At 42.7% G+C, this 12,107-nt stretch overlaps 1 protein-coding gene across 5 annotated transcripts in view; it reads right to left on the bottom strand.

Moving 5' to 3' along the window:
* Uevld (UEV and lactate/malate dehyrogenase domains) overlaps positions 1–12,107 on the bottom strand; it is a 65,574-nt gene that overhangs the window by 42,480 nt on the left and 10,987 nt on the right. For all 5 annotated transcript variants that reach the window (XR_012435899.1, XR_012435898.1, XM_020180182.2 and 2 more), the window contains exon 3: positions 3,521–3,586. Coding sequence is in view for 3 of the 5 variants with exons in the window: in XM_020180182.2 (XP_020035771.1) it covers positions 3,521–3,586 (66 nt within the window). In the remaining 2 variants the exon portion in view is untranslated. The remainder of the gene's footprint in view (positions 1–3,520; positions 3,587–12,107) is intronic.

Raw genomic sequence — 12,107 nt, forward strand, 5'->3', positions numbered from 1 at the left:
TCACAACTGTAATCCTAGATACTCAGGAGGCAGAGATAGGGATGACTACAATTCCAGGCCAGCCTGGGCAAAAAAAGTTCAGAAGACCCCATCTCAATCAATAGCTGGGTACGATGGCATGTGCCTATCATCCCAGCTACACAGGAGGCTGAGATTAGGAAGACTGTGGTTCCAGGCCATCCAGGGCAAAAAAGTTCAGAAGACCCCATCTAACAGAAAAAGCTGGACATAGTGGTATGCATCTGTTATCCCAGCTACTATGGGAAGCATAAATAGGACTGCAGTCCAGCAAAAAGGGAGACCCCCACCTCCAAATTAACTGAGCAAAAGGGGCTAGAGGTGTGGCTCAAGCACTAGCGTACCTGAGTAGCAAGTGCAAAGCCCTGAGTTCCAACCACAGTAACATCAAGAAGATAAAAAAGAGTAAAAGAGGGCTGGGGGCATGGCTCAAGCGCTGGGGCACCTACCTAGCAAGCACAAGGCCCTGAGTTCAAACTCTAGCACCATGAAAGAAAAAATAATAACAGTACTCTGCTGCCTCCACCAATGCCCCTCAGTAGCATTCATGCACCTTGACAGCCCGTGTCTGGAAAGCACCTGGTGACCCTGATGTTTTCTACCCTCATCTTCCTTCTTTCCTGTCAGCGAATGCCCTTCCTGCTTGGATTTTAGCAATTCAGCACCTATAGAGTCCTCAAGTTTAAAGTCATTCTATAATAAGATTATAATCTAAATTAGATAAATTATTAATAAAGTTTAGATGGGCAAAAAAATTTTTTTGGATACTGGGGCTTGAACTCAGGGCCTTCACCTTGAGCCACTCCACCAGCCTATATGTGTGAAGGGTTTTTTGAGATAGGGTCTTATAAACTATTTGCCCAGGCTGGCTTTGAACCTCAATCCTCCTGTTCTTTGCCTCCTAAGTAGCTAGGATTACAGGGATGAGCAACCAGTGCCCAGCTGGATGGGTACAATTTTATCAAGATGATACATATCACTAAAGAATGAGAGTATGAGGAAAAAGTGTTATCATGACCTTAACACAATCTTGGAGGGACAATAAGAAATAATTCAGAAAATTTCTACAGGAAATTGTTTCAATTTCTAATTGCTTAAAAATTTTTGTAGCATGTATTTTTATATTAATAAATATTTTTAAAAAGCCAATGTAATTTAGTATTTACTATGGGTCAGGCACTAAGGCAAGAGCTTTACTCACTATAATTCATTTAATCCTCACAACACTATGAGATAGGCTCTATTACTGGCCTACTTTACAGATGAGAAACATAATACACCAGCAGGAAATAACTAATGTGCATTTCACACTGAGTTGACAAAAATGTAGTTAAAAGCAATGGAAAAAATAAAAGTGTACTGAAAAAAAGAAAGACATTTCACGTAGCATTACTACTTTAGGAAGACTGGGCATAACAGGGAGAGTGCCAATGAAGGGCATGTCACTGACGGTGTTAAGATAACCCTTTCTTGGGGCTGGCAGAGTGCTTGCCTAGCATTTGAGAGGCCCTAGATTTGATCCTCAGCACTAAAAAGAAGAAGAAGAGAGAGAAAAAAAACATTTATATTCTCATGTTACCTCCCCATACTCTAGAAACTGAATTTATAAGCGTCTCTGGTAATATGAAACTACCTTTGAAACCATTAGGGTAGGTAAGAATTACCTTTTTCTCTCAGAATGAATTATCTTAATCAATTTCTTTCCACTGCCTTCTCCTTTTTCTCTTTCCTATTCCCTTCCTTTCTTCCTAAAATGTAATCAAGGTAAATGCAAGTAATAAGGAATTGATCTGAGTGAAATTCTCTAGGCAGTCAGAAAATGTGCTGAGAGCTTGACAAGAGAGAAACAAGGAAGGAAAGGAAAAATCAGCTCTATGCCTGTTCTGCCTCCCTCCCTGTGCAAGCTCTGCACAGAGCCTCTGGCTAGTGCTCTGTCTCCAATCACATTCCTCTGCATAAAAACAAATTTATTCCTATATATTTCTTGAATGCCTCCCAGTGCTGAAGGAGGTGTCGTGATGGGACATACAAAGAGTCAGAGACCAAACAAAACCTGACTTACAATAAGTCATCACCTGGGAGAGGAGAAAATAAGGAGGGTTTGTGATGGTCTAGGAACTACCATAAACAAATACCTACTATAAGCTAGGCATGGCTGCACTTATCTGTAATCCCAGCAACTCGAGGAGTGGAAGCAGGAGGATCAAGTGTTCAAGGCCAGACTGAGCAAAGTTAGTGTGAGGTCCTTATCAGAAAAACTAAACACAAATAAAAGCTGGGGAAATAGCTTAAGTTGTAGAGCTGGGCCATAGGTTTGATCCTCACTACCACAAAAGAAAAAAAAATGAAAAACCGACTTTGAAAGAAGTCTCTCAAAATGCTGGTTTCTTTTAGGCAACATATAACCACTGTACCATGCTGAACACTTTCTGAAAGACAGCAAGCACCACTGTCCTCTCTGTTTGGTTTCCAGATTCTTCTCAGCCCTTTTTTCAGTGTACTGCTTCTTTCAAATGACCAGTAAGCTTATTTTTTCTTAAGCTTTTCCTTCAGTAACTAAACTAAATCAATCAATAAAACTTACTGAGAATTTCTAGTAAGTATAGCACTGTATTAGTGATTTTTGAATGTTATCCTTCCTATGATTACTTTCATTTTAAAAGAATGAAATTTTTCTTTTTGAGACAGGCTCTCGGCATGTAGCTCAGATTGGCTTTAAATCTGTGATTCTACTGCTTCAGCATCTGGAGTGCTGGGATTACAGGCATCACACCAGGCCAAGAATGAACTGTTAATAGTGGCATTTGGACACTACTTCAGAGAAGTGTTTTGGAACAAAAGTTTCAAATCATACTGAAAGGGGAACACAGGAATAAGTAAGTCTAGACAAATGAGAAGAATTAAGTAGAGGGGAAATTAGTGATTTTTTTCTTCCTTTCTGAACAAATTCTTAGCTATTTTAACCTATCAGGTCACCCTAAAATGTTTAATGACCCCTGTGTTTCAAAATTTTAGTTTGAAGTTTTATACCAACACTAGCTGTGTGGTCTTGACCAGGCTAAGATGCAGTTTCTTCAATGGAACACAAATAGTGCTACATCACGTAGAAGGAGATGGTGAGGAACAAAACACAGATGTAATGAAGAAAAAGGTGGGATCTCTGCTACAGAAAGTACAGATAACTCTCCCCAAAGGCAAGTCTGTGTCTGCATGCTCTTCTCTCTACCTCAGATACTCCCAAAGTAGTGGGCACACAGTTGATGATATGTATTTGTTGAATTGAATTTAATTTTGATGTTAATTTAGGTCTTTTTTAACTTACACAGAATGCTACCAGATCCAGTAAGGTCCTGAACAGATTGTGTGCATGTGTGTGAGAGAGACAGAGAGAGAAAGAGAAAGAGAGAGAACTTTGAGAATGTCATGGCATAAACAAATATACATTCTTATTAAATGAACTACTCTTAAAGGAAACTCCCATTTTCTCCATTCCCATACTTACCCTGATACATCACAGGAATAGTGCCAGTAAAATTCAGCAGGTCTTTCTGGGAACTATCTTTAAAAACTGTAAAGAAGAGAAAGTCCCAAAAATGTCATCAGAAGTAGAAAGAACACTATTAAAAGTGTGTAAGTGCACATATGTATACACAAGCACATATCCCACAATTTCAAAATACCAGGATCAAGACATATGTCAACAAGGGAAAATTACTAGATGTTGTTTACTTAGAAAGCAGTAAAAATAGTTAAAAGAACAGAGAATTTTGATTCTGAAATCCCAAGTTCTTGGCCCACTCTCCCCTCTTAAGAAGAATGTAACTTGTCTAGTGTGGATGCTGAGATGGAAAAAATGTGACTTTCAGAATAAGAAGATAGTATATAGTGTGGGGACAGTATTAAATAATTGTCATATGTAGCAAATCAGTTATAATCAGCTTTATAATTGAAGAAAAATGTTAGCATTGTTTTTTAAAACAACTCTTTAGAAAGATCAGAAATTATCTCCCTTGATTTCTTTACTCCATCATTTTCAATCTTTTTTCAAAATTTACATCCTTGAGATTTCACCTTTCCCATCAATAATTAGACCCAGACTGGTGGAGAGCTAATGCCCTAATCCTAGAACTGAATACAGGAAACACTGCTCTGGTTTCACACAATAAACTGCCTTGGAACGTAGTCTGTTTAATACCTCAGTAACTATCCTATTAGGGCAGAAGAAAATTTTCTACATAGATTTTGATGACCTGTTAGAATGGGGAAAGAGGAAACTAGGCTGTCCTACTCTGTTCAGGCTGTTATAATGAAGTACCATAAACTGGGTGGCTTACAAGCACCACAAACTCATTTCTCACAGTTCCAGGGGCTGGGAAATCCAAGATCAAGGTGCTGGCAGATTTAGTATCTGGGGAAGGCCTGCTTCATAATTCGTAGACTGCCATCTTTATGCTGTGTCCTCACATGGTGAAAGAGGTAAGAGTCTTTCTCAGACTTTTTCTACAAGGGCACTAGTCCCATTCATGAGGGCTTTGCCAAAGAGCCTCCAAAAAAGCCCCACCTCCTAATGTCATCATCTGTGAATGAGGACTTCATCATACAATTTGGGGCAGGGGCGGAGTGTGGTGACACGAACATTCTTACCATAGCACAGGCTGACATAGAACCCAAGGCCAAGAATGCACCTAAGTACAAACATTTACCCTGAACTACATGAGTGAAAGTAACACTAGGTGAAGCAACTACTCAAGGCAAAAATGAAAACAGAAAGGAGTGAAGATTACTACTCAGGACAGAGAATAACCTAGAAATGTGCTGGACACTCTAAGTGTGAACATGTATCCTCTAAAGTAGGAACTAAGGATGCAGCTCAGTGGTAGAGTGTATATCAGTATGTATGAGGCCTTGGGTTTGATCCCTAGTGCCACAAAAAAAAAAATACAAGTGATTATGATGCATGGCTATCATTTTCTCTGACAATAAAATGAACACTGACAACATTAATCCTATAATTCAAAAGTTTAATGGTACCAGAGCTTTCTGTAGATAGAGAGATATTTTAAAAAGAATTAAGAATTAATTTGGTACAACAAAGCATCATGTCTATATGATGAAGAAAAACATTTTATGAAAATAAGCCATCTTCAAGCAGAGTGCAAGACAGACATACTTCAACTCTATTCCTTACTAGATGTATAATTTATTTTACTTATTTATTCATTTTTAATTTCTAATTTATTTTTTGAGACAGGGTTTTGAAGGGCAGACTGCAGGAGGTCCCAAAAGGTGATAATTAACCAAGGAGATACTTTTCCTTCCCAGGAAACATCTGTTTGCACCTGAGAGACATCTCCGCCCTCAGGCAATACAAAAAAAGGCCATAAAAACCTATTTCCAACCTGACCCAGAGGACCACCAGTTTCCAGGTCCTACTGCATGACCCTATACAGCCTTTTTTTTCTCTCCTCTACAAATAAAATCTTTCTGACCTCTGCTTCTGGAGTCTACCTCTGCTTTCAATCTCAGAGCAGACCAAGAACCCTCAACACCTGAAAATTCCTGCATGTCATCTGCGTATCATCTGGCGACCATGAAGAGACACTTCTTCACCTGAGGTTGGTAGAGGTTGCGCCAAACTGGAAGGGACTACCCAGAAGTGGCTGTGATAGTCCAGCACTACAATGGAGTCTGTCCTCCCACAGAGCCCCCACAATGACTTAGCTATGGTGGATCTCTCAGGCCAACACTCTCTCTCTCTCTTCTCTGTCTCTCTGTCTCTCTCTCTCTCTCTCTCTCTCTCTCTTTTGCTAAGGAGAGTTTCTCCCTTGGAAACCTGGGAAAAAGCTCCAAACCCTCTACAGCTGTTAAGGCAGGGAACCTGAGAAATCAGGGACTGCCTAATGCTTCAGTGCACCAAGGCTTTTCTTCCTCTCAACTCTCGGCTCCCTCCCTCCTTAAACTCTCTCCCTTTCAGATCTGACCAGCTAAGGAGGAGGTCTGAAAACAGCCGGTGAAAAGGAAAGTTTGTCTTCAAGCTGTAAGAGTGCTCTGGCCAGTGGCAACTCTCTGGTGAGACCCGAAGTCTGAAGATGCAACTTAATAACCCACCCTGAGGCTCCAAAGGTGGCTAAGTATGGGAACCCCACCCCCAGCCATGACCACAGCAGACAGACAATCAGATCCCTACACTTTCTTCTCAGTTCCTGTGGCCTCAGAATGGAGATCACCCCTTGCAGGATCGACCCGGACAGCAGTGATGACTAATAATCCCTCATGCGTTGAGTCTGGAAACTCTTCTTTCCCACAACCCTCAGCTTCTCCTTCTTCTTTTCCAAGTAGATCAGGATGAGTGGCTACCCTCTTTGTCCTAAACAGCAGTGGATTTCCTTCTTCAACTGAGTCTGGGAGAGATCCCTACATCCCCTGTTCAAAACCTAATCCTTAAGACTATGTCCTCAAGAGCTCCTGTGTCTCTTGCAGCTCTCATTTCAGTTCAGTACACCAAAAGTGCTACTCTCTAACTTGGGCTTAACTGTCTTTGTTAGGCATCTGGCTGATATGGTTAAGCAGGTTCCTGTAATCTGCCCTCAGGGGAAAAACAAAAGAGTTAAGAGGATAGAGACCTCAACCCCTCTTCTCCATTTTTGTCCCTTACCGCAGCAACAACAACAACAACAAATGCTTTCAGACACTCCCTCTCTTTTCATAGAAAATATATGTCTCACAGGATATACAGGGGGACAAAAGTCTACCTCATCAAAAGTCCCTGTCCATGCCTCCACAGGGATCCTCCCTCTGGCCATGCAAGCCCTCCTGGTTACTTTAGAGCCCCTCATTGATAAGAGTTCTTATTACATTACAAGCCTTCAGCTGGTAGAGGACAACCAGGCACCTGGGTCGCAAGGCAAATAGGCAAAGCAAGACAAACAGGCAAAAAAATTCATCAGGGTCATTCTGGCCAGGTGGCTGCAGCCAGATGTACCTACATGTCTTCCCCATGACCCTAGCCACAGGTGGCAGTGGCAGGAGAGGATGGGAGAGAGGGATATCCTCTCCCATCTAGAGGATCTCCTCACCTGGGGACACCTAGGTAAAAGGAGAAAACCCCTGATCAATTTTCCCTTGCTTTCCTTTTTAGATTGGGAATCAAGCTTCTAGGATCCCAGAAGGATCCCCTCTCGCCTGCTTACTAAAACACTGGAACAACCTTGTTCCAGAAAGTCTTCAACAAAAGTGACTCAAGTTTTACTGCACCCAGGTCTGGCCACAGTATCCTCTGGGAGATGGGGAAAAAATGGCCAGAAGGAGGGAGCATTAATTATAATACCATTCTTCAACTAGATATGTTCTGTTAAAAAGGAGGGAAAGTGGACTAAAGTCCCATATATTCAATTTTTCTTTTTCCTAAGAGACCACCCAAAATGGCTGAGCAAATGCAGGCTAGATACCCAGTCCATGGTGACCCTTTACAAAAAGCCCCAAAACTCCCTTGAGGAACCAGAACCAAAAAAACCATCAAATGCCCAAGGGCCCGCAACAATGTCAAAGGCGGCCTCCCCTGCGGCAGAAATCAAATCTCCAGGGGAGCCACAGGATATATCCCACCCTGAGGAGATTGGTTGATGCCCCCTTACCCAGCTACCTCACACCTCCAACACAGTCCCACAGGACTTTACCCCATCCACTTAATTCCTGGAAGGGACAGGCCTCACTTCCCTGGAGAAACAGCAAGTACTAGATTAGGCAACTGCAGCCAGGGATGATTATCACTTAGATAAATGTGGCCCTACAGGCCTATCTCAGACTGGGCCCTTAGAGGAGGAAGACAGAGGCACTGGATACCTAAAAGGGAATCCCGATTCCCAATTCCCACAGGAGATCAGGCAGTACCTAGGTATGACCCTAAGTGGGACCCTGAAAATAACAAGGATGAATGGACCTGTAACCACTTCATCCACTGCATTCTTGAGGGTCTAAGGAGAGCCAAGACAAAACCCCTAAATTACTCCCAAGTCACGGCTGTACAACAAGGACCCTTAGAAACCCCAGTAGCTTTTCTACAGAGACTTAAGGATGCTTTACAAAAGCATACCAACATTGTACCAGAGTCACAGGAGGAGGAGATCATCCTAAAAGATAAATTTCTAACACAGTCAGCCCCAGATATTTGTAGAAAGCTTCAGAAACCAGTGGCTGAAGGGAGAAGAGATCTAGACCAATTGGTCTGTGTAGTCACATCTGTATACTATAATAGGGACTTAGAAAAATAAAAGAAGGACCTGGAGAGGGAAAAGAGAAAGGATAACAGCAGGAGACCCTGATCACAGCACTCAGAAAGGTTCCCCCAGGGCAGAGTCCAAATCCAAGGACTTGTTTTCAATGTGGACAGACAGGCCATTTTAGGAGGGAGTGCCCGCAGATGAAGCCACCTCCAGGACCCTGCCCCATTTGCTGGGAAAATCATTGGAAGGCACACTGTCCTCAGTTCCCTTAGGCCTCCCACCCAATGACAGGTGCCAGGGCTTTCCATTCAGGCTCCTGTGATCACCATAAAAGCAGAGGAACCCAGGTGATACTATTGAAAAACACAAGGTCAACAGCCTCCTTATCGATACTGGAGCCAGCATTTCTGCTATTCCTTTCTCACCCGGACTCAAGTACTCCAAAAAAATTACTGTCCTGGGCATATCAGGCCAGCCCCTAGAGCATTATTTCACTCAGCCTCTGGCCTGCTCCTGGGGAGATTTCCACTTGTCACTCCTTTTTAATTGTCCCAGAAACCCCTACTCCTCTGCTAGATAGAAGGGCGAGACCGTCTATCTAAATTGGGGGTACAGCTCCTTTTACCCCCAGGAGAGTACTTTTGCTTGCCACTGACAGAAGAACAAGTAGACCCCACAGTGTGGACGGATGAACATACCATGGGACAGGCACAAACAGCGGTCCCAGTTCTAATTCATCTCTAGGACCCTTCTAGGTTTCCCCACCAAAAACAATATCCTTTAAGACCAGAAATTAAGGAGGGACTAATTCCCACAATCAAATACTTAAAGGGACAGGGACTACTAATAGAATGCTCCAGCCCATATAATACTCCTTAATAGAAATATGCAGGCAAAAGTGCCTCCACTTTGGGCCCGGCTGGTCTCCATTCTGATCTCCATTGTGCCCCCTTCATTAATGATAAAACCACCCTTCTTCTCCTGGAAAACACACCTTAATGAAAACAACTGTCAGTTGTCAGTTGTCAGTTCTCAGAAGATATGCACCAGAGACCCCTTGCTCAATTGAGAACTTTCCGCCCCAACGACCTCAGTAAATTTTTCACATCACCCACTTCCTCATTCTCTCATACAAGGTATACATAAAAACCTCCCTGCCTCAGAGTCAGCTGCTGCACCACTCTCATGGGCAGCCTGGCAGTTTGAGCCTGTGATTAAACTTTGCTTGCTGGACATGAAATTCTGTCATGAGCTTTCTTTTGCAAGTGGCGTTTCCCTAACACTCCTTGGTGTCAGGAAGGGACCTAATAAATGGAGGCTAGTCCAAGATCTCTGCCTTATCAGTGAAGCAGTACTGCCTCTCCCATAGATCCAAATCCCCATATGCTTTTAGCCCAAATGCCCCAAGGTACTGCATACTACTCTGTCCTGGTCTTAAAGAACACCTTCTTTTGCATTCTCTTACACCCTAAAAGTCAACCTATCTTTGCCTTTGAGGACCCCACATGAAAGGCTGGACAGATCACCTGGACTGTCCTCCCCCAGAGATTCAGAGACAACCCCCATCTCTTTGGGTTGGTTCTAACTCAAAACTTGGCAGAGTGGCAATATCTACAAGCTACTCTACTACAGTATGTAGATGACCTCCTCCTCTGTGGACTGATTGAGCCTGTCATCTCGTAAGCCACTGAATCCTTACTAAACTTCCTAGCAGAAGTTTAGTAAGTTTTTCTTTAGAGAAGTTTCTCTAAAGAAAAGGCCCAATTGTGTCTGTCAGTCTAGGGTTATATATTTAGGTCTTGTCCTGGAGAAAGAAATGAGGGCTCTAGGAAAAGATAGAATCTGTCCGATCCTGATGTTTCCTCTACATAAGACTCTAAAACAATTGAGGGCCTTTTTGGGAATGACTGGATACTGTAGAATTTGGATCCCAGGATATGCAGACCTAGCCAAACTCTTATATCAGATCCTTAAGGAAGCACAGAAGGATCCCCAGCCTTTTATTAAATGGGATGACAAGTCAAAAAATGCATTCCACCAGTTAAGAAAGGCCCTTATGACAGCTCCCATCCTGGGTTTCCCAGTACAAGACAAGTTTCAATTATATGTCTATGAAAAGGGAGGATTTGCCCTGGGAGTGGTGACTCAGCTTCAGAGCATCACTCCCCAGTCAGAGGGCTACTTAAGTAAAGAATTGTATCAGGTAGCCAAGGGATGGCCAGGATGTCTTTAAGCAGTTACTACAGTTAGCCTTCTAGTGCCTGAAGCTCAAAAACTGGTCCTAAACCAGCCCCTAATGGTTTACACCCCACATGATCTAGGGGAAATTTTATTTATTTATTTATTTTTTTACATTTAATTTTATTTTTTTATTTATTTTTTTTCCAATTTTTATTTTATTGTTTTATTTTTTAAATGTATTTTTTTTTCATTTTTCTTTTATTATTCATATGTACATACAAGGCTTGGTTCATTTCTCCCCCCTGCCCCCACCCCCTCCCTTACCACCCACTCCACCCCCTCCCGCTCCCCCCCCTCAATACCCAGCAGAAACTATTTTCCCCTTATCTCTAATTTTGTTGTAGAGACAGTATAAGCATTAATAGGAAGGAACAAGGGGTTTTGCTGGTTGAGATAAGGATAGCTATACAGGGCATTGACTCACATTGATTTCCTGTGCGTGGGTGTTACCTTCTAGGTTAATTCTTTTTGATCTAACCTTTTCTCTAGTACCTGTTCCCCTTTTCCTATTGGCCTCAGTTGCTTTTAAGGTATCTGCTTTAGTTTCTCTGCATTAAGGGCAACAAATGCTAGCTAATTTTTTAGGTGTCTTACCTATCCTCACCCCTCCCTTGTGTGCTCTCGCTTTTATCATGTGATCTAGGGGAAATTTTAAACTCAAAAGAGAGGTTACTCTAATAGTTTTAGGGATAAAAGCATTGATTGCAGCACTAGCTGGAATAAGCTGTGGGTGATTGCCAGTCATGTAACTGCAAAAAACTTGACCAAAGTAGTACAGGGCACCTCACACCAGGAAGACCTTGCCAAGGTCTTTGCCATCCCTTGCCTGTATGGTCATGGACAACTGCCTAGCCCTAGATTTTCTTTTGGCTAAACAAGGAGGGGTATGTGCCATCGCCAATACTTCCTGTTGCACATATATAAACACTTCAGGCATTGTAGAGAAACGTGCAGACTACATTCTCCAACAGGTTAAGTGGCTCTGAAAACAGTCCCTCAAAACTCAAATATCCACACAGGTAGAGGACCAAATAAAATCCTGGCTCCCCTCCAGGACATGGTTCCTACCCTTTCTGGGGCCTATAGTTGCCATTATTCTCTTACTTGGGTTTGGGCCTTGCATTTTAAACTTACTTGTCAAGATTGTTTCCTCTTGCCTAGAATCCATCAAACTACAGATACCCCTGATAGAGATGGAAATGACCTATGATCACCTATGATCCCTAAATCCCTCTCGTGGTCAAACCTGATGCTGCGGGCCCCTTCATCGCCCCCTGTCAGCAGGAAGCAGTCACTGAATAGACTTCATTGTCCCTATCCCTAACAGCAGTTAGTGCAATCATTGAGAAGGGGGGACTTGAAGGGCAGACTGCAGGAGGTCCCAAAAGGTGATAAATAGCCAAGGAGACACTTCTTCCCAGGAAACATCTGTTTGCACCTGAGAGACATCTCCGCCCTCAGGCAATACAAAAAAAGGCTTTAAAACCCAACTTGACCCAGGGGACCACTGGTTTTCTGGGTCCCACTGCATACCCCCATGCAGTCTTTCTCTTTTCTTCTCTACAAATAAAATCTTACTGACCTCTCTGCTACTGGAATCCACCTCTGCTTTCAATCTCACAGTGG

This window comes from Castor canadensis, chromosome 1 (assembly GCF_047511655.1).
Source record: "Castor canadensis chromosome 1, mCasCan1.hap1v2, whole genome shotgun sequence".
Taxonomy (NCBI): Eukaryota; Metazoa; Chordata; class Mammalia; order Rodentia; family Castoridae; genus Castor; species Castor canadensis.